This window comes from Pelobates fuscus, chromosome 6, assembly GCF_036172605.1.
Source record: "Pelobates fuscus isolate aPelFus1 chromosome 6, aPelFus1.pri, whole genome shotgun sequence".
Classification (NCBI taxonomy): domain Eukaryota; kingdom Metazoa; phylum Chordata; class Amphibia; order Anura; family Pelobatidae; genus Pelobates; species Pelobates fuscus.
Genome location: NC_086322.1, coordinates 212766464 through 212789503, shown reverse-complemented (window position 1 = coordinate 212789503; position 23040 = coordinate 212766464). Strand labels below are relative to the sequence as shown.

At 43.5% G+C, this 23040-nt stretch overlaps 2 protein-coding genes across 6 annotated transcripts in view; one reads left to right on the top strand and one right to left on the bottom strand.

Moving 5' to 3' along the window:
- Positions 1 to 3029: 3029 nt before the first annotated feature.
- The window catches only part of IDUA (alpha-L-iduronidase), a 140074-nt gene continuing 120063 nt past the window's right edge, over positions 3030 to 23040 (top strand). For both annotated transcript variants that reach the window (XM_063458719.1, XM_063458721.1), the window contains exons 1-2: positions 3030 to 3227; positions 4884 to 5024. In XM_063458719.1, the coding sequence (XP_063314789.1) occupies positions 3097 to 3227; positions 4884 to 5024 (272 nt within the window). In that variant the 5' untranslated portion in view covers positions 3030 to 3096. The remainder of the gene's footprint in view (positions 3228 to 4883; positions 5025 to 23040) is intronic.
- The window catches only part of SLC26A1 (solute carrier family 26 member 1), a 60946-nt gene continuing 45033 nt past the window's right edge, over positions 7128 to 23040 (bottom strand). For all 4 annotated transcript variants that reach the window (XM_063458715.1, XM_063458716.1, XM_063458717.1 and 1 more), the window contains 2 exons: positions 12481 to 13122; positions 7128 to 9030 (listed from right to left, as the gene is read on the bottom strand). In XM_063458715.1, coding sequence (XP_063314785.1) covers positions 7507 to 9030; positions 12481 to 13098 — 2142 coding nt within the window. In that variant the 5' untranslated portion in view covers positions 13099 to 13122 and the 3' untranslated portion in view covers positions 7128 to 7506. The remainder of the gene's footprint in view (positions 9031 to 12480; positions 13123 to 23040) is intronic.

Genomic DNA, 23040 nt, shown 5'->3' with positions numbered 1-23040 from the left:
TACCCCCCAGCAGCACCACCCTACCCCCCCAGCAGCACCCTACCCCCCCAGCACCACCCCTACCCACCACAGCACCACCCCTACCCCCCACAGCACCCTACCCACCACAGCACCCTACCCACCCCCCCAGCAGCACCCTACCCCCCAGCACCCTACCCACCACAGCACCACCCCTACCCCCACAGCACCACCCTACCCCCCCAGCGCCACCCCTACCCCCCACAGCAGCACCCTACCCCCCCAGCACCCTACCCACCACAGCACCACCCCTACCCCCCACAGCACCACCCCTACCCCCCACAGCACCACCCCTACCCCCCACAGCACCACCCCTACCCCCCCAGCACCACCCCTACCCCCCCAGCACCACCTTACCCCCCCAGCACCACCCCTACCCACCACAGCACCCTACCCCCCCCAGCACCACCCCTACCTACCACAGCACCCTACCCCCCCCCAGCACCACCCCACCCCCCAGCACCACCCTACCCCCAGCACCACCCCACCCCCCCAGCAGCACCGTACCCCCCCAGCACCACCCCACCCCCCCAGCACCACCCCTACCCACCACAGCACCACCCCTACCCACCACAGCACCACCCCTACCCATCACAGCAACACCCCACCCCACCCCCAGCAGCACCCTACTCCCCCAGCACCACCCCTACCCACCACAGCACCACCCTACCCCCCACAGCACCCTACCCACCCCCCAGCAGCACCCTACCCCCCCAGCATCCTACACACCACAGCACCACCCCTACCCCCCACAGCACCACCCTACCCCCCCAGCGCCACCCCTACCCCCCACAGCAGCACCCTACCCCCCCAGCACCCTACCCACCACAGCACCACCCCTACCCACCACAGCACCCTACCCCCCAGCACCACCCCTACCCACCACAGCACCCTACCCCCCAGCACCACCCCACCCCCCAGCACCACCCTACCCCCCAGCACCACCCCAACCCCCCAGCAGCACCGTACCCCCCCAGCACCACCCCACCCCCCCAGCAGCACCCTACCCCCCAGCACCCCCCCCACCCCCCCAGCACCACCCCTACCCACCACAGCACCACCCCTACCCACCACAGCACCACCCCACCCCACCCCCCCCAGCAGCACCCCACCCCCCCAGCAGCACCCCTACCCCCCAGAAGTACCCCTACCCCCCAGCAGTACCCCTACTCCCCCACACACAGTACCCCTACTCCCCCACACACAGTACCCCTACCCCCCCACACAGTACCCCTTACCCCCACATACAGCACCCCTCTCACACACATACAGCACCCATCCCACACACACACAGCACCCCCCCAAACACACACACAGCACCCCCCCAAACACACAGCACCCCCCTTTCAACACACCTCACCCCCCCAAACACACAGCACCCCCCCAAACACCCAGCACTCCCCCCACACACAGCACCCCCCCCACACACAGCACCCCCCACACACACACAGCACCCCCCCACACACACACAGCACCCCCCCCCACACACACACAGCACCCCCCCACACACAGCACCCCCCACACACACAGCACCCCCCACACACACACACACAGCAGCCCCCCCCCCCCCCCCCACACACACACAGCACCCCTCATTTACACATACAACACGCACCCTCCCCCACACACACGCACCCCCCCCCCCACACACACACACGCAATTGCCGTGTTGGCACTTTAAGGAAAAAAAGTTGTCATGTATTGCGGTTTGGGCACTCGGGCTCAAAAAGGTTCGCCATCACTGCCCTAGGGTATTTCAAATGGTGGTATTTTAACACTTTCCATGCACTAATTCTAGCACCAGTCTTTTAGGTAGTCATTTTTTTGTGTTATTTTTCTCTCACATTGTACTTTAGTCATGGATTCTCACCCATGTCCTATTTGAGAATTTTTTTAAGCCGGTCATAGAACAAATCGGTCAGTAAGTGAGGAGTTAAGGGATTCCTTGCTGTGGTGCGTTCGTCTATGTTCGGGGCACATAGATTTGAGGGATTCCTTGCTCTGGTGCGGTCGTCTATGTTTGGGGAAGATTCCCTGAACATAGACATGCGCATCAGAGCTTGGAATCCCCACGACGTCATGCACTTATGCCTGGTTGTAAGTGCGAGCTGTCATAAAACAGGTAGGTTGCTAAATGAGGACCACCTGTATATGTTATATATATATATAAATAGCAGTAAGAAATGGCTGCTCACCGGACTTTAAAAAGCCAAAAAAAATTATTGAATAATGTTAAAAAACAACCAACGTTTCAGTCCCAGTTCGGGACTTTCTTCAGGGTCTAAATAGCAGGATGTTCACAGTTAAAATGTCACGTAGAACTAAAAAAACTTTAAAAATGTTCGTTTAAAAATGTTAAACGAAAGCCCTATTTCCCCTGAATAACATGATATATAATAAGTGTGGGTGCATTTAATATGAAAGGGGTGAATTACGGTTGGACAGACATATAGCGCAAATGCCAGGTTTTGTTTACGTTTTGTTTGGATCACAACTTGTACATTTGGCTGCGGTCTTAAGGAGTTAAAGAAACACAATAGCATTAGGAATACAAAACTATATTCATAATGCTATATTGGCCCTCTGTGTATTTTTTAGGTCCCTCCCAACCATCTGGTGATTAAAGGGTTAAAAACACTTTTTACTTATGATTAAGTGCAGTCCTATTAATTACAGGGTTAAAATTAGGTGAACATTTTGTTTATAAGTCTTTTAGCCCTTGCAGCGTATTCATCACCGCTGAACCTATTTTTTTTTTTTACATAATATATTTGTTTCACATATTCCATTGGTATGATCGAGCCACTCAGACTGCACAGCTTTGAATCTAGTCTTAAGCAATGTTCAGGACAAGACTGGAGAAAACCACTTCATGAAAGAAGGGGAAACCACATTTTTCTCTGTCATCTCATTGGAAGGCTGCTTGCATTGCACAGTTCCTCCCCCTACTGAGTAACATAGGAAGTAGGTCTTTAAAAAAAAAAAAAAGTATCCACAGAATACATGCTTGCTAGTCTTGCTAAAGTTATACATTTCTTTGCTCTCGCTGTGTAAAAAAGTTTCTGTATTTTTATATGCATGGAAGCATTAAGCATTGCTTTAGTCCTGGGACTACTACAAGGTATATGGTGTGATAGTTATGTTATTAAAATAGACCCAACAAAAAATAGAAAGCCAATGAAACATTTCTGGAAAAGCACTGGATTTTGGTAAGTTTTACCTAGCATATAACACAGGGAAATAATAAATGCATGTTTAAGAAATAGTAGTTAATGTGATGGCAGCATCGATTGAGAATACAACTTTACGATGGTATTAGCAAACTTGATAAATAACTTTTTTTTTCTTGAACGAAACACAAGTTGCTTTTTTTTACTGCTTTCTGAACGGGGTATTACTGTAGAAATTGACAATGAGCGTAAGAATATAAAGTTATTTTCTAATGTTAGGCCAGAGGAGCCGAAATGAATGCATAGCTGACTTGGAGGATTTTTCCCGTTTTGGCTATTCTGGCCTTAAATTTGAAATTCACTTTGACTTCTCACTTTAGTTAATAACCCTCTCACAGATTTACACACAGTACAGCTGCTGCCTAACTGAGCGTGTCATTTTACAACCCAGCCAATCAGCAGTGTTCAGTTATTAATCTTTTGACTGTCCAATTGAGAGCCCCATGTTTAAACGTGTAACAACACCTACTTCCCTTTTTTCCAGGTATAGATATGGAGACCCTTGTTAATGTACTCTGTGAATAAATTCACATATGAAATGAGAGAATCTTAAAGCAGGATGATCAATGAATACCACTGTGAATTTAATATTGTGGAAAATAGTTGCAAGTATCTTAGAAGGTACAGGATATATTTTTTTGGTGGTACTGTAAAGGCTGAGGCTGTAAAAGTTTGAGGAAACCTCTGCACCATAACTATGAAACACTGCGATGACTAAATAAATATGCATTTATTCATGACTTAGGAGTGTTTTGTAGTCCATTTAGATACAGAGCCTCACTGTACCTGTAAAAAAAAGCTACTACTTCCAAACCATTGTGTGTAAATCTATTCACAAACAGGACTATACATAGGACACAAGGTCATGCATTTAGACTGGAAGAAAGAAGATTTAGTCTAAGGCAAAGGAAAGGTTTTTTTTTTTAACCGTAAGAACAATAAGGATGTGGAATTCTCTGCCTGAAGGAGTGGTTTTATCAGAGTCCGTACAGATGTTTAAACAACAACTAGATGCATACTTGCAAAAAACAGAATATTCAAGTATATAATTTTTCAATGTAGGGTAATAGCTTCTTGATCCTAGGATAAAATCTGACTGCCAAATTTGGTGTCAAGAGGGAATTTTTTATTCCTAGCTTGTTGCAAAAAGTGCTTCAAACTGTTTTTTTTTTTTTGCCTTCTTTTGGATCAACAGCAAAACCAAATGTGAGGAAGGCTGAACTTGATGGACACATGTCTCTTTACAGCCTATGTAACTATATAACTGTCAATAAGAGGACTTAATCACTGCAGCTCTGCTACTCCTGCTGATAGGTCTACACTATCTAAATCAGGGTTGCCCAAAAAGTAGGTTAGCAGATGTTTTAACACTACAGCTTCCATGGTGCTTTGCAATTCTGAAGGCATTCCAAAGGCATGCAAAGCATCATGGGAGTTGTAGTACAAAATCTGGGGATCTACCTTTTGGGCACCACTAATCTAAACAATCTAATGTTTTTCACAGAGAAGCACTGGGCATTAGGGTGCATACACAACAGTATGGACGACAGGTGGAAGAGATTGAGTTTCAGAAATGTAAGTGGCAGCAAAATGAGCATGTTACATATGAGGTGTAAATGAATTATTATTTTACAGCCCGCCCCAACCACATGATAAATCTGAAGCATATTTTCTTGGAAAGGATCAAAGACTGAATTTGGCCTACATTTCTTCTGTACCCCAGAGTGGTATTGTACAGGTCAGAATCCACTGGCTACTGTATCTTATCACCGTTTCGTAAGTATCTAAACCTCTTTATTTATTTTTATTTGATTTGGGGAAATGTATTCGCTTAGGCGAGCCGGACAATGATTACTTTTCTCAAGTATCCAAAACATTATTTTGTTGGGGAGTCCTTCAGTTTAGATATTAATAATTTATGTTCAAAAGCATTTTTATATTATTGTTCAACTGGAAACAGAAATGCATAATTTCAAAACAGAGAAATGTTGCTCTTTCAGCAGTTTATCAGATAACTTTAGCAGTTCGTTCTTCTTATTATTGTTTAGTTGCATTTTTAGTCCCAATGTAACATTCCTGCTTAGGTCTCTGTTTTTTGTCATCCAACTCAAGTTCCTGTTTCCCTGTGCTATCCTGTAGTACATTCTGATATCACCTGTTGATAGTTTGTACCTGTTCTTGTAATGTACTTTATTTTATTTATTTTAAACTGCTTTCCATATACACGCAGCAAGTTCTCCTAGGTTTTGTGTGCCAATCTTTTTTGTGTCTCATGTTTTTATTTACCTGTGTTTCCATTTTTTTCATGTTTACTTGGTCGTCCTCATTCCCCTCTAACCTGTTTGATAACAATTATTCCAATTACATTACATTCTGGCTCTTGACGTTTGTACCTGGTATTTGTACCTCTCTATTATATGAACATGACACCAAACTTGTTACCCTGCAATGATGACTTTTCTATCACTAGCCCTGTGTTATTCTGCACTGGCTGTCCAATGTCTGTCATGAACATCAACTATGGACCCCCATACATATATTCCAATAACAAGACCTGGTAGTGGCTCGACCCAAAGGAGGAAACTTTCCCTATATTACAAATAAATACATATACTATCTACTAACACCCAAAGCAACTTCATCTGTCTGAAGGTGTGACATACCTTCCATCATTGGAAGTTATAAAATCGGAATGTATGCGCAGTCCTTCAAGGGGAAGCTGCCAGTGATACAATTTATGTCAGTGGCCACATTCATGTCCCCGTAAAAGTGGGTGTACTCACACGCTAGTCTGAAGTGCTCTCTGCATGGTCCTACTGCGTGCATCACAGCGCGAGTGCTTCTAATCATGCACTCGCTATGTACTTCAAAGGACCAGTTCCCTGATGTCCCTGGATGTGGGACACCAGGGAACTAAATAGGGATAACAGGACAGTACTAAAAAATGAGGCAAACCTCAAACATTAGGTTCCTCTCAACCGGTAATTAGAATATTAATTGCCCTGTCAGCAATGGATAGTGGCTGGGAAGGACCTTAGGATGCCTCCCCCAATTTTTTATGGGTGGGATGGGGTCTTTCCAGTGTGTGGGCAGCAATGACTGCCCAGTCGCTAGTGTATAGGTACACTGGCTGCCCACTGTTAAGTGGATATGCCCCCTCTTTCCTCTTAATCTTTTTAATGTGGAAGCTGGTTAGAAAAAGCTTGCTAGCAGCCACCTGACTACCGATCATCACAGCACTAAGGTTTTTTTTTTTTTTAAAGGAACGCTATAACTATGCAGACCGATTCTCAACGTAGTGGTCTAGGTGCCATGCCCCTGTCATTTTAACCCTGCCTTTTTAACAGCTACTAGAGGTGCTACCCACAAAACAGCTGACTTAAAAACTTGACTATTTCAATTAGATGGTCTCTGGTCAACTGGTTGTATTCAGTCCCGTATGAGTTTAAATTGACTGGTTTGTAAATATTCTGAATTCTATGCTTTGTATAGTGTTTGGATGCAAAAATGACTGACACCAAACGCTTTTGATTGATTGACACAGAACTGGTCGGATCGACAGAGTTTCAACTGGAATAGGTGTTAGTAAATCTGAAAATCGACATTCCTCTTGGTATTTGGACATTTTTATAGAAATGTCAATTTGGACAAAATCCAGTGTTTAGTGAAATGTCAAAGCTTCTGTTGCTGGCAGTTTAACTCTCAAACTCATGGATAAAGAATAAACTTGGAAGTGAAAAGAATGTTTTTAGGGCATATGAAATATTTGTCCAAAATATAGTAAATGCATTTTTTTTAATTATATGCATTAAGAAATTGGCATTTTTGGACATAGTTTTCCATTAAAATCTCTTCAATAAATAAAGAAGTCAATGTAAAAACATTTAGGCATACATTTTATTTAAAAAATATTTTCTGGTATCAATGTAACGCATACAAGATACAGAAATCATAATGGGTTAAAGAGTAAAGGTTTTTCTCTATACATTGTTATTTTTTTATCATTTACAACACACTTATTCAGAGTTTAGAAGTGCTGTTTGGTCAGGACTGGCTTGCCCGTACAGATGATCTAGCAGGCTGGCTAGGGTACCAGTCTGCAACTTTTCAAACAAAATTAAGAGATGTACATGAAAACAGTTGGGAAGATAGATGTCGAAAGCACAATTCTGTCATGGCAGCATTAACTCCTGGCTTGGTCCTGCTTCTGTCCTATTTTTACAGTGGTAAATATATAACTGTAGTCAATCTTTTTCACCTAAACATTTGTGTCTGTTGTTGAAAACTCTTGCTCTTTAGCAAACTGAACAGCATCATGTACAGTATGAAAGAGCAATTTGTGCATATCATTGTTTCCCTTCCCAAAGTACTCACCCCTACACAAAGAATCAATGACAGAAGTATTACAACAAGCCAAAATAACACTGATTTGAACTTCCTGGTAATCTTTCAATAATCCTTTTAAGGCACTGATGCCAGAAGTGTCTAAGAAAGTAATGGACGAGCAATCAACAATAATGGTTTGAATATCATTTCTCTTGTGGACTAGTTGTATGCGGCTATCCCCATTATCCCTGTCGTTTGTGGTGTCCGCTTGCTTCCTTTTCATTTCCTTTTTCATCTTCTTCTCCATTTTCTTACGTCGTATCATTTCCAAGGATGGGTCCATGCCAACGATTTTGTACACTGATTTTAAAAAGTACGTCTTGTTTGCATAGTAAAGGGGTGACTCAAAGCGGAATATTTTAATCTTGGGAATAGGGAAGAGATTTTCATATCTCTCTCCATCTTCATAAAAGACCGTGTTCTGAATGTGGCTAAGTGAGGCTGTGTGCGGTACTTGAGTACGTATAACGAGGCATAGCATTGAAAAGACTATCCCAACCAAAAGCCCTATTTCTGTACTGATGAGGGCAGATGAGCAGACGGTGACACTCCATATGATGGCATCTATTTTGTTGAGGTGCCACTGGGCTGGCAAATCCTTAAATTTCCTGAGAGCTCCTCGCAAACTGACAATGATTATACAGGCCAACACACATTTCTGTAGTGAATAAAACAGTGGTGCGAAGAAAAGAAGAACCAGTAGTACAACTATCGCACTTACGACACTAGATACTTGTGTCTTGCACCCAGTAGAGGTTTTCACAAGAGTTTTTGCAAGAGCTGCACTTGTGGCAAAACAGTGGAAAAATGACGGGAGGATGTTGCAGAATCCTATGGCAAACATCTCCTGGTTGGCTTTCACGCTATATGCGTATTTCTTTGCAAACATTTCAGATAAGGAAATTGTGAACGCAAAACTGACAATAGCTAAGGGCACAGCGTCCACAGCAATTTTGCCCATGAGACTAAAGTCAGGGACTTTAGGAGGTATAAATCCAGTTGGAATTACACCCGAAACACTGGTACCATAAAGTTCATTTAGATTACAGTAATGCGATACCAGAGTGGCAACAACAATTACAATTAATTCTGTTGGTAGAGGAATCTTAATTTTGTCTTTGTAACGATCTCCTAGTTCCTTAGCAGCAACCATTACAGAAATACAAATAGCGCTTGTAATGACATCACAAACATTTGTATGATGAATATTTTTAAATATATTAATCCATGTTATTACTAGCATTCCTACACCTGGACTGCGTGGGATTTTTATTCCAAGAAGGTACTTCACTTGGGCTGTTAATATTGTCAGGGAAGCTCCAGTTGCAAATCCATCCAGCATGGGCTCTGAGAGATACACAGACAGGAAACCCAAGCGAAATATACCCATCAGAAGCTGTTGAATAAAAGACATGATGTTAAAACAAAAGTAATTCATCTTTAAGCTACTATCTCTGTTTTGTTGATATAAAAAACCTGAAAACAAATGATCACGATCGTTTTTCTTTATTAAAGCGATCGGTCACAAAGGAACGTTGGTAAGCAATGACTTTAACAGTAGCTCTGCCTTCCTTTCTCCTCTTTGTGATCTTAAGACAGTGTCTGACATCGGTACTATACAAAAGTGTTCATTTTTTCAATACATTTTAGTCACCTATGTCCTCACATAATATGTCTGGTACACCATTGTTTTATAGAGTGAACTCACGTGGCCGAACAATAGTACTGATCTACACTTATTTCTTACTCATTAAGGTCAATTTTAATTCAGCATTAATTTTAAACATATTTTGTTGACTGAGACTTTTTAGTAACTTTGAGTGGCAAATATGTGGGAACATCACAACATGTAAAGTTTTCTTCTGTTATGGAACATGAAACATTAAATGGACACTACAGGCACAAAAACAACTTTAGCTTAATGAAGCAGTTTTTGTGTATAGATCATGCTCCATACAGTCTCACTGTTCAATACTCTGCCACTTAGGCGTTAAATCACTATGTTTATGCAGCCCTGGTCACACCTCCCTGCATGTGACTTGCATATCCTTCCTAAACACTTCCTGTAAATATAAATACTTTTTTAAAACGTCCTTTATTGTTTAATCTAGAATGTATTATCTACTGCTCTGTTAATAGCCTGCTAAAACCTGCAGGAGACTTGTATGTGATTTAAAGTTCAATTTACAAAGCCACCATGCAACAGTGTGCAACATTATGACTGTTCTGGTTGCCAAAAGTTACTCCATGTTTCTCATGGATTGAGAAACCATTGATTATATTGGTTTTGCTTTCATGTTCCTCTTTAATTATTGTGCTCAAGATAAATTGTTGCATAACAAGAAATAACTATTTAGTAGATGTAAACACCAATGAAAACATGTATGCATTTAACTTTGCATTTTTTCATAGCATGCAAAGGCTGCAGCCCAAGTGCAAAGTTTCTATGGCTGTCCAATCATGAACTTCTCAACTCAGCTCAATGAGAAATCTTTGGACCATTGCTGCCTCTTGAGGAAGTAACAGTGCCTGATTGACAGACAGTGGGTGGGGGAGTGGGGGAGGGAGGGCAGGACAGACGAGGTTAATTCTTAGAAGTGCCAATTTCAATTGAAATCTGCACTTTTTGTAAAATTAAAAAGATATAAGGTACTTCAGCAATTCAGAAAGCTAAAATGTTTTACGAGTCTGGAGTGTTCCTTTAAGGTCACCTCTATATAGTTATACATTTAATCTACACTGCATCAACAGATTATTTTTGATGACTGGTATATTTGAAACATTGCTCTACTATTGGCTCCATGAAATTTGCAGCATAACTGAAAGCACCCGGGTTATTACTTTATAATTCAGCCAATCACTGCAGTTGGGAATCTAGTCAATACTTGTTCTGGTGCCCCCGATTACATGGCCTTCCAGTGCTGCAACAGTTTTAAAAACTGAAACAAAGTGTTCCACTACAGAATCTGGGTATGAAATTTAGTAGTTAGGTTGCCTAGAGTCCCTCCCTGGTTAATACCAAACAGTTTAAGAATCGTTTGATATACATTGGAGCTCTCCCTGGTGCCAACTGACTGCTCCATATCAGCTGCATTGATAATACAGAATTACCACTTCCGCTAGTGTCAATTTTGTTCAACCTGGATGACATTTAACCAGGGCTGCCACCAGAAATTTTGGGGCCCCTAACTCAGCACAGGGTCTGGGCCCCCGGGGGCCCACCTCCCAGCCCCCCCCCCCACAGAGACCGCCTCCAAATCCCACCCACAGGAATACAGACACAGACACAAACACACACACTGATACAAAAGTACACAGATACATACTAACAGACATACACGCATATAGGCATACATACTGACACACACATACTGAGACATACACACAGGCATACATAGTGACAGACAGACACACATGCATAAGGACATACAGACACATACATACATACTGACATACATACAGACACCGACATACATACATACTTTCATAATGATATACAGACATACATACATACAGACATACATGCATACAGACACTGATATCCATACACACATTCAGAATGACAGACATACATTGAAACTGGCATACATACATACAGACATACATTCATACAGACATTCAGACACTGACATCCATACATACATACATACGTACATTCATACCGACATACATATATACATACATACATACTGACAGACATACATGCATGCATACGGACATACACACATACTGACATATATACATACACACACAGACATACATTCATAATGACATACAGACCTACATTGATACTGGCATACATACATATAGACAGACATTCATACAGACAGACATACTAACATACATACACACACACAGACATACTGACATATATACATACATACACACTGACATACTAACATACACACACAGAGCTAATTTTCCATCCACCCTCCTGTTTCTTACCTTTTCTTTGCAGGAGGGTGGCTGGGGCTGATGGGAGTCGGCGCGACTCTCCCTCTTCACTGCCTGGCTGGCTCTCCTCCCGTGCGCAGTGAGCTGGGAGGAAGTGACCACTTCCTCCCAGCAGCACTTGCGCTGTGGCTACATTTTTATTTTTATTTTTTAAAGGGGCCCGGTCGCGCTATTACACGGCCACAGCGCTGACCGGGCCCCTGAAGATATAGGGCCCGTCAGGTGGCCCTAAGTGCGTGAGCCACCCGATAGACCCCATCAACGTGCGGGCCCGAGTGCAACTGCACCGGCGGCAGTTCCGCCGCTACACGTGGGGCCCGGGCGCATGACAACAATCATGGTTGTCACCCCCTGATGGCGGCCCTGCATTTAACAGCTGAGAGAGCTGCATTACCCTGAGCCCAAACATCGTCAACCAAACAATGTCTCCAGGATGGATGGAATTGACATGGATAGTGCAAAAGTGTTACTTTCAGTTTGCCTTTTTTTTTTGTCTGTAACATTTAAAATTTATTTAAAATTTTCATCAATTCAGTCTTTAGAGAAAAACCCTATTTGAATAACCTGTTTGTATGTGCCCTTGAAAAAAGAATCAAGGATAGAAAAAAATATGGTAGAGTGCATGCTAAAAATGCAAAAACTTTGAATTTAGGATTTTAATTTGCTACATTTCGGAGCTTAGTAAATAACCCGCTTGAAGATTTGTTGTTAATCAAAAAGTCAAATGTTAATATTTTTTTTACAACCCTAGAAGTTAGTGTTTGCTTGATTATTTAGTTTCTTTTGTCTCATTGATTTTCTAATAAGTGTTTGCGATGACAGTCAGTCTGTAGAGGCAAAGTGGACATCCAAGATGTGATATTAAAGATGTTATACCAGTATAGAACCTTACCTGATAAATCCCAGCAATAAATGTCAGTGCCGCTGCAATACTGATTGCATAGCATTCTTTTCCACATTCCAGATCCACCACTCCCAAACTGATGTTAACACTTGTGATTCCCATTATGTCACTTTCGTTCAAACCATGTACTTTATGGGCAACGTCATCATCCAGGTCAAAACCAGCCAATAGTACTTCTCGATCCACCACCTGACCAACCATCAAACTTAACAAACTGAAAATGCCTACTGACACATGGCGAGAGGTTCCCATTATGAAATAAATTAAATTTGCAAAAAAAGATGTATACAGGCTGTAAATAGGTTTTAGACCTGCAAGAAGTGAGTAGGCTATGGCTTGAGGCACTAATATGATGCCAATTATTAGACCCGACATGATATCCCCCCATGTGTTTTCTTTAAAGTTGTATTTTGGAAGCCATTGTATCACAGGAAAAAATCCAATGAATGACTTCTTTGCCCTGGTAGTAGTGCAGGTACATTTCTTCTTTAATGATGTTTTTAAATACGTCCAAATTTTTATTGAGGTCTTTTGTTTCCTTTGTAGATTAATTTGGACATAGGACTTGCTTTTATCCATCTGGCTTTCTTCATAATCGTTTCTCATCTTTGTTTAGGCTGTCATTGGTTTCTAAAAATAAAAATAAAGTTGATATCAGGACATGTTTTATTTAGATATATATTAAGAAACTGCTACAAATGTATTCTCAATCAACACTCATACTGAGGATGGCGTGGTGCTTCAGCCTGTGAAAATAAGGCTTATTATACCAGTGGTTGCCAAACCTTTTTGCACCAAAGCACACTTCCATGAGACAACATTTTTAAAGGCGCACCTTCAATTTTATCACATGACAGGAGGCTTTGTATTTTGCATAATCTTTCTTTACTATCTCCATAGCAGCAAAGAAAAGAGTGACAAAACTTTGAACCAATCACAATGTAGTATAGGGTATAAGAGGTGTGTTATATGACATCATTTCCTCTTTCTTTGCTGCTCCATCACAAGCTAAGTAGAAATTTTGAGTTATCAATATTCAGTATATATTTATTCTCTATCCTACATTTAGTTCTATCACTGTGTCTTTATATACTTACCCTAGTATTTTTCTCACCTTATCTGTATACCGTGGGACCTTGCCTCTGGCTGCCCAGGTGTCTCTCACGGATTCCCCGCCATCTGTACTTTCTCCATACCCTTGTCTTCTGTCAACGTTTTTTTCTGTGCGCTCGCGCAGAACCGTTTCGTTTTTTTTCTACCGAACGCTTTCGTTCGGTAGTTTTGCGCGATCGCCATTTTGACATGAATGCCCATGGTCGTTTTCTGTGCGACCGCACATTGACTATTTGTTTTTTTCTACCAAACGCTTCTCATTCGGCAGTTTGACGCGATCGCCTTTTTTTGGCGTTAGCGACCATTTTACTATACGCGCGTTCGGCAGTTTAATTACACAAACGGCAAGCATCTAGTTTTGCCGCCTAAACTGGGGGAGGTACTATCCTCCCCATACTAATGGCTGTCAGTCCGGCGGCCATCTTAAAGAGATAGACACTGCCTGTTTTTCTGCTCCAGCTAATCCACTGCAAGCAACTGGAAATCCTCTTGTATCTTGCCTTTTTCACTCAGTGGGACCAAGTCAGGTTAGTGCCTTGCACTTGGGGTTGGTTTTAGCCAGTTGGTCTGTACCTTATTCTGGCCAGGGTGAGCTCCCATTTTGTGCTGCTAAACGGAAATGTTCATGCAGGATTCCGATTACCTGGGTGAGCCCCAGTGAAACAGCCCTCTTCATCCTACTACAACCTACCGGTCTCTAGTCTCAGGTTATTCATTCCTGATACCATACCACCTCTGTCCACTAATTGTGCCTAAGTGCCCTCACGCAATTTATCGGGTGAGCCCTGAATACTGATTCCATATCATGGAGGAATTGCAAACCTCAGACCTCCAGGCCATGATAACAGCAGCTGTGGCTGCAGCTATGGAACAGGCTGCTTCCAAGTCATTACCAACAGACTCTGAAGTCCCCGCGGACTCCGAAAACTCTGACTCCTCCAGAGAACGCTCCCATCGGCCTAATTGCCATTGGAAGGGCGAAGCCACTGCGCCACGCAAATCTAAAGGTAAAGCCCCTGCTAAGCGCAGAAAAGCCACGGTTCGTGCTACCCATGACCTCACACAACTTTCCTCAGGTGAGGAAGACGTAGAACCCACTCATGCACTAGCTGTGCTGGATGAATGGCAGGCTGCAGTCTCCGACCAGGAGGACTCCGACAGGGATTCCGCGGCCAACTTTGACCCTTACTTCATAAGGGAACAGTGTCTGGGTGAGCCCCAGGACTCCATGGCGACATCCATGGATAACCCACAAGAGGGCACGGAGATTTTCCTTGACAATTCGGGCCTCCAAATGTTTGACCCAAGAAACATCTGGCATCCCCGTTCGGAAGAATGGTCACCACCCGAGCATTTGGCAAGGTTTATGCACTTCTGACTCAGGAAATCTCTGGACAAAGGAGTGAGGAAACGGATGAGATCCGAATGCCCTCGGCCTAGCCTACCAGACAAAGTGAAGCACACCCCCGAGTTTGACTTGCTCATGACTACGTTCATGTCCCGAGGGGGTCGGGACCCGCGCAATGGCATAGAGTGCGGTTTTAAAGGAGCACAGGACAAACTGCTAGACGCCATTGGGCCACTAGCTAGAATCATGGATGTGGCGGATGACGCCTATGAAAGGGCTGACACTTTTACCCCAAATACGGTGCATGGGCATGAGATACCCGGGAATGGGCACAGAGGTGTTTCTGTTTCCTAGGGAACACCAACGTAGCCCTCTCTTCGGAGAGGCGCCGAGCAGCACCTTACCGTATCGACGAAAAACTGGTCGAACGGGGGGATAAAGAATTAGGACCCTTTGCACAGGGTAAATTGTTTGGAGAGGCCTTCCTTAAGGAATTGAATAAAAGGGTCAATATATTCACATCCCTTAATAAGGCACAAACTTCAATGCGGAAAGTCTTCCGCGGTTCTCACACCCGTGGTGTTTTTGGAAGGGCTGGACGGCAGAGGAGCCGTGCCGCCAGCCGTTTTTTTGGCCATCCGGCCTCCGTACAACAAGGACTCAACCGTTCTACCCAGACTCATCTACCCGACATAGATTCCACCAATTCAGGGGATCTGATCGTGGCCGAGGCAGCCGAGGACGCTCACGGGCAAGATTCTCCAACGGTAAGTCGAAGTCATACTCTGCCTCTAACCTCCTGTCATATCGCAGGTCGTGTTTCTCTTTTTTTCCAGAACTGGGCAGAACTATCTTCAGACGCGTGGATACTCCAAACGGTGCAGGGCTATCGAATAGAGTTCGACTTGACCCCGCTCCAGCTGGCCTCTCCACGTCCGATCCAGACTACACGGACAGACGCCCGCCTCATAGACGCAGAGCTACGAGAATTTCACTCCAAGGGTGCCATCCAACCAGCTCCGGATTCCACCGGTTTCTACAGCAATATCTTCCTGATCAGGAAGAAAACCGGTGAATTTCGCCCCGTTATCAATCTCCTAGAGCTCAATTCTCACGTTGTATACCGACATTTCAAAATGGAAGGTATCCATCTTCTCCGGGACTTACTTTGACGCGATGACTGGTTCACTTGTCTGGACCTCAAAGACGCGTACCTGACCATTCCGGTACACAGAAGCAGCCGTCCCTACCTCCGTTTCTTCTGGCACGGGACCCCCTGGCAGTTCACCTGCCTCCCGTTTGGCCTCAGTTCAGCCCCGTGGTGCTTCACCAAGATTATGAAGCCAGTAGTGGCGAAGCTCAGAGCCCAAGGCATAAGATGCATTATCTACCTCGACGACATCCTGATCTTCGACGAGGATGCAGAGACTCTGCGGAGACACACGAATCACACAGTACACCTTTTGGAGTCTCTAGGTTTCGTCGTCAATCGCCCCAAGTCCGCAATGACCCCGGCTCAATCAGTTCAATTCCTCGGATTCGTAATAGACTCCACATCATGCACTCTCCACCTCCCGGCTAACAAAATTACGGCCATCCGCAGGGAGATCCGGAAAGTCCTTCGTCGGACAACCATACCCCTACGATTACTGGCACGGATCGTAGGCCTTCTCTCCGCATCCATCCAGGCCATTTTCCCCGGACCCCTGCACTACAGGGCCATGCAACGCCTCAAGGCAAGATTCCTTCGCAGACAATCGACATACGACCAACCGGTTCTAATGTCGGCCGAAGTTCGGGAGGAGCTACACTGGTGGCTGAACTGCATGCAGGCTTGGAATGGCAGGGCCATATTCGGGAACCAGCCAGACTTCGTACTGGAATCGGATGCCAGTCGTTCAGGCTGGGGAGCAACAGACGGAACCACGTCCACAGGAGGAGTCTGGACTTCCGAAGAGCTCTCGATGCACATCAATTGCCCGGAACTCTTGGCTGGGTCATTCACCATTCGCAGTCTGGCAAAGGACCGATCCAACTGCTGCATCCTACTCTGCATGGACAACGTCTCAGCGGTAAGATACATCAACCGCCTTGGAGGCACTCGTTCTCAAGCACTGGTGGATCTCACGAAAGAGATCTTCGATTACTGCCTACCACGCAACATCACCTTGCTGGCAGAGCACTTACCAGGAGACTCCAACACGACGGCGGATTGGTATTCACGCCAATGGCGGGATGCCAGCGATTGGCAACTAGACCCTCATATTTTCGCACTACTGGATGTACAGAGGTGACCTCTCTCCATAGACCTATTCGTGTCCCACAACAATCGACAGACAGATGCTTACTTCAGCTGGCTCCCAGACCCGGAGAGCCTCGCAACGGACACTTTCCTCCAACAATGGCCACGGGACGGTGCTTAAGCATTCCGACCTTCTGCAATAACGAGGGTCCTTCACCGGATCCGTCTACAGGGAGTGAGAATAATTCTCATCACGCCGCTCTGGCAGAGTCAGCCATGGTACCTGGACCTTCTGGAACTTTCAATCAAGGATCACCTCCTCCTACCAGATGCCCCAACCATCCTCAGGAACCCATTGGGCCTACCTCACCCGCTAGTCCTGCAGGAACGCTTGCCCCTTGTGGCCTGGACTCTTTCCGGGGCTCCTGGCGAACTGAGGAATTATCGCAGGAAACTAAGGACCTTCTATGGGATTCATGGGCACCAGGAACAAGGAGGTACTACTTATCAGCATGGCACTCCTGGACAAGTTGATGTGTGGGACGGAACCTCAATCCCTTTACTGCACCTACTCACTCCATCATGAATTTCCTGACCTCACTTTTCACTGCCGGAAAATCATAATGGTCCATCAATGTGGTACGGTCAGCCATCTCAGCGGCCCATACTCTGACCCAGGGGACACCTGTTGATAAGGACCCGCTCATCTGCAGACTTCTCCGCAGCATGCGCCTGCGGCACCCCCTGGAACCCAAATACTCTAGTCTTTGGGACGTTGGCGTGGTCCTGCAATTCTTACGAAATTGGCCTCCCAACGAGGAACTGTCACTCCGCCAGCTTACCACAAAATTCACCTTCCTGCTCTGTCTGGTTTCTTTTCGACGGGTATCGGACGTACGCGCCTTTGACGCCAACGCGTTTACTTTCTGTCCGGCGGGTGTTACTTTTCAGGTCTCACGTCGCACTAAGTCCAACTCTCACTCGGTCTTCTACCCTTTCTTCCCTTCTGACCCTCAACTCTGCGTGGTCTCAACTCTCCGTCAATACGTGGAAGCCACCGCGACGTTGCGGCAGTCTTCCACTCATCAACTTCTCATCTCTTACGTCCGCCCTTACGGTCCGGTTTCGGTTACTACACTGGCCAGATGGGTTAGATGGCTACTATCCCTCGCCGGTATTGACCAAACTTTTGGAGCACACTCCATACGTGGGGCAGCAGCCTCTTCCGCTTATGCGGCAGGCGCGTCCCTTTTCGGACATTTTACAAGCGGCGGACTGGACCAGAGAATCTACCTTTAGGACATTCTACTTTTGTCCTCGTGATAATCCGGCGTTTTCTCTTCTTTCACAGCGTTGAAATTGCAAAATACGAAGCCTCCTGTCATGTGATAAAATTGAAGATTATGCTAGCTTTAGTGTACAGATAATCTCAATTTTAATAATGACAGGAGTCGAGTATTTTCCCTCCCTGCTCTCTTTCGTTCTTCCCTCCCTATTAATTTAATATCCACCTATGGCACTTTGTTTTCTCATGTTGTTGTATAAATACCTAACTTGGTAGCACTTGTTTGAATGCCTTATTTACATTCATTTGAAGATTTATAAATATATATTCCTTATGGGTGGGATATTTATTTAACACCATTAGTCGGGAGGACGTTTAGTTATTATTATCATTATACTAGACGATATTAAATTAAATTAAATTAAGGGACAGACACTCATTGTTTTAAACAATAATTTCTGGACTCTAACACACTTTATACTCTCGTTTCAGCTTAATCAGAAGCCACATGGAATCATTAAGGTCTCCATACAAGATGTCGTCATCATCGCATCATGGACCTTATCATCAGGTCTTGGGAGATCATAGTTTGAAAACAGGATGCCTTCGTCTGCATTCTACCTGTTCCTGTTCAATTTATTCTGATTAGTTTCCATTCTCTTGTTCTATCGACTTTTTTTCAGTTGTTCTGTTATTTTTCTGCATTTATGACCTTGTGATGTCGCAATTTTAAAGAGGAAATTATGTCATATGTCACACCTCTTATACCCTATACTACATTGTGATTGGTTCAAAGTTTTGTCACTTTTTTTTTTTTTTGCTGCTATGGAGATAGTAAAGAAAGATTATGCAAAATACTCGCCTCCTGTCATTATTAAAATTAAGATTATCTGTACACTAAAGCTAGCATAATCTTCAATTGTTATTCTTGATCAGCAACTTATAAGTATCACAGATATTTAATGCCTTACTGTAAAGATAAGCATACATCTAGTTAAACTAACTTACCTTTAATTTAATTTTCTATGAATAAAATCTAAAAACGTGGGAAATTAAGAAATGTTATTTTCTTAGTTCTGTGTGGCATTTTAATGGTGAATGTCATAATACTGTTTGCTTTTACTGCAATAAAATACACATATTTGTATTCGGTGATGTCTCATGAGTACAACGGTATCCCCCATGTACAGTTTTATGGGGTTTTGGAAAGTTACATTCTCTTTTTTTAGTTTTTACACATTGTAATTAACAAGATTGGTTTTGTTGCATTTGAGACCGTATAGCAGCCCAGGAATGAAAATTACCCACATCATGGCATACCATTTTAAAAGTAGACAACCCATGGTATTGAAAATGGGGTATGTCCAGTCTTTTCTAGTACTTCTTAGTTACAAACACTGGCCAGAGTTCATTTTTGTGTTTTTGCATTTTTCACAAATAAACTGCCATTTCACTGATGATACCATCAACATTATAAGTTTTACTGCTCTAAAACACTCATATTTGTCTTCAGTAATGTCTCACGAGTACAACAGTGCCCCCTATGTCCAGATTTTATGGTGTTTTGGAAAGTTACAATGTCAAAAATAAGACTTGCCCATTTACGGTTTTGCAATTTGAAATTTGCCAGATCAGTTATATTAATTTAGAGACCGTATGGCAGCCCAGGAATGATAATTACCCCCACCATAGCATACCATTGGAAAAGGTAGAAACCCAGGGTATTCAGAATGGTGTATGTGTAAGTAGCCACTTAGTCACAAACCCTGGCCAAAGTTAGCATTCATTTATTCTTTTGCACTTTTTACACAAAAACTGTACTTTCACTGATTATATCATTATGATGATATCTTTTAATCTTTAAAACACTAATATTTGTGTTCAGCGAAGTCTCCTGAGTAAAACAGTACCCCCAATGTATAGGATTCATGGTGTTTTAGAAAGTTACAGGGTTAAATATATGACTTGCACATCGCATTCTCTGGACCTTCTGCCTGTGTTGTCAGCAGGGCCGGTGCTAGGATTTTTAGTTACACAGGCGAAGATGCATTTTGGCGCTCCCAACCCTCATTTAAAAAAAAAAAAAATGCATCTTCACCTGTGTGTCTTTCCTCCAAAGCCACAGGCACACAGGCATCATTTTTCAGTCACACAGTCAAAGTCATACAGGTACACTGTCATACAAAGACAGCAATAATCATACAGAGACATGCAGACACATACAGTCAGAGACATACAAGCAGAGACATACATGCATACAGAGACATGCAGGCATATAAAGACATACATGCATACAGAGGCATACCGTCATACAGACACATACATACAGACAGGCATACAGAAACATACATACAAAGACATTCAGGCACATACATACAGACATACAGGCATAAAGAAACATACATACAGAGACATACAGGCATGCAGACACATACATACATACATACAGGCATACAAAGACATACACACATACAGATACATGCATGCATACAGAGACATAACGTCATACAGACACATACATATAGACAGGCATACAGACACATACATACATACAGAGGCATACCGTCATACAGACACATACATACATACAGAGGCATACCGTCATACAGACACATACATACATACAGAAACATGCATACAAAGACATACAGGCATACAGAGACACACAGACACACACATACGTACATACAGAGACATAAAGGCATACAGTTACATACATGCATACAGAGACATATATACAGACATTCAGAGACAAACATACATCCAGTTACATACATGCATACAGAGACATACAGAAACATACGTACAAGACATACAGGCATACAGACACATACATACATACAGAGGCATACCGTCATACAGATACATGCATACAGACAGGCATACAGAAAAATACATACTCACACACACACAAACTCACAGACACATACTCGAACACACACACACTGACAGACACACATACTCACATGCGCACACACACACTGACATACTCACACACACCGACAGACACACTTACACACAAACTCATAGACACACTTACACACACACTGACAGACACACATACTGACAGACACACACACACACACACACTGACAGACACACTGACATACACACTCACACACAAACTCATAGACACACTTACACACACACTGACAGACACACACACTGCCAGACACACACACACGCTCACACACACACACACACACTGACAGACACACTGACATACACACTCACACACAAACTCATAGACACACTTACACACACACTGACAGACACACACACTGACAGACACACACAAACTCACATACACACTCACTCACACACAAACTCATAGACACACTTACACACACACTGACAGACACATACACTGACAGACACACACACACTGACATACACACTCACTCATAGACACACTTACACACACACACTCACACACATACACACTGACATACACACTCACACTCACATGCACACACACAGTAATTAATAAAGTAATTAATAATAATTTACATTTAAATGTCCCACCCAGCCTCCCTACCTGGAGAGCTGGCGTGGGTCTTTCATTGGTGGTCCAGTGGGGCTGCTGGGAGGCGTGCGGCTGAAGTTGATTAGGAGGCGGCGAGGGAGCTCTCTCATCTCTCTGACCGGCTCCCTCGCAGGCTGTTTTCTGATGCAGCGGGAGCCGGAATATGACGTCATATTCCGGCTCCCGCGGCATCAGCAAAAGGCGCGCGAGGGAGCCGGTCAGAGAGATCAGAGCTCCCTCGCCGCCTCCTAATCAACTTCAGCCGCACGCCTCCCAGCAGCTCCGGGGATCCAGGAGGTGACCAGGCAGGAGGGAGCACTTCCCTCCTGCCGGTCACTGGAATTTTGCACCCCCAGAGCCGGTGCGCCCTAAGGCCGCCTGTGCCGCCTTATGGACGCGCCGGCCCTGGTTGTCAGGCAGGTCCCGCAAATTGTAATTAATAAAATGACCTGATTATGTAAAATTATTACATAAATATATACGTAGAATTATTTATATATATATATATATATATATATGTATGTATGTATGTATGTATAATTTTTTAAATTATTTTTATTTACATATAGGTATAGTGATATATACCTATATAGTTATGTATATAGATATATATTTTATTCTACGTGTATTTTGATGTCTATATATATATATATATTAATATCAAAATACAGTTAGAATGAAATTACACATATATATTATTTATTTATTAATTTTTATTTTTACTTTTTTCAGGCAGCAGGGGGAGTACCTGTCATTTCAGGCACTCCCCCTGCTGGCACTGCTATGGACGGCTATGCAAGGACCTGGCGATCACATGGCCCAGGGAGGCCCTGAATAGTATATTGCAGTAATTCATCAACAATAATCTTCCATAGTCTCTGAATAGAACACAGTAAATTAAAAAAATTATAAAAGTTGTGTACAAACAAACATATATACAAAAATAATTACAAAAATTGTAAAAATATCTGAAATAACTTTTCTAAAAATTTATATTAATAAATGTATATATTTGATAATTAGCAAATGGCCAT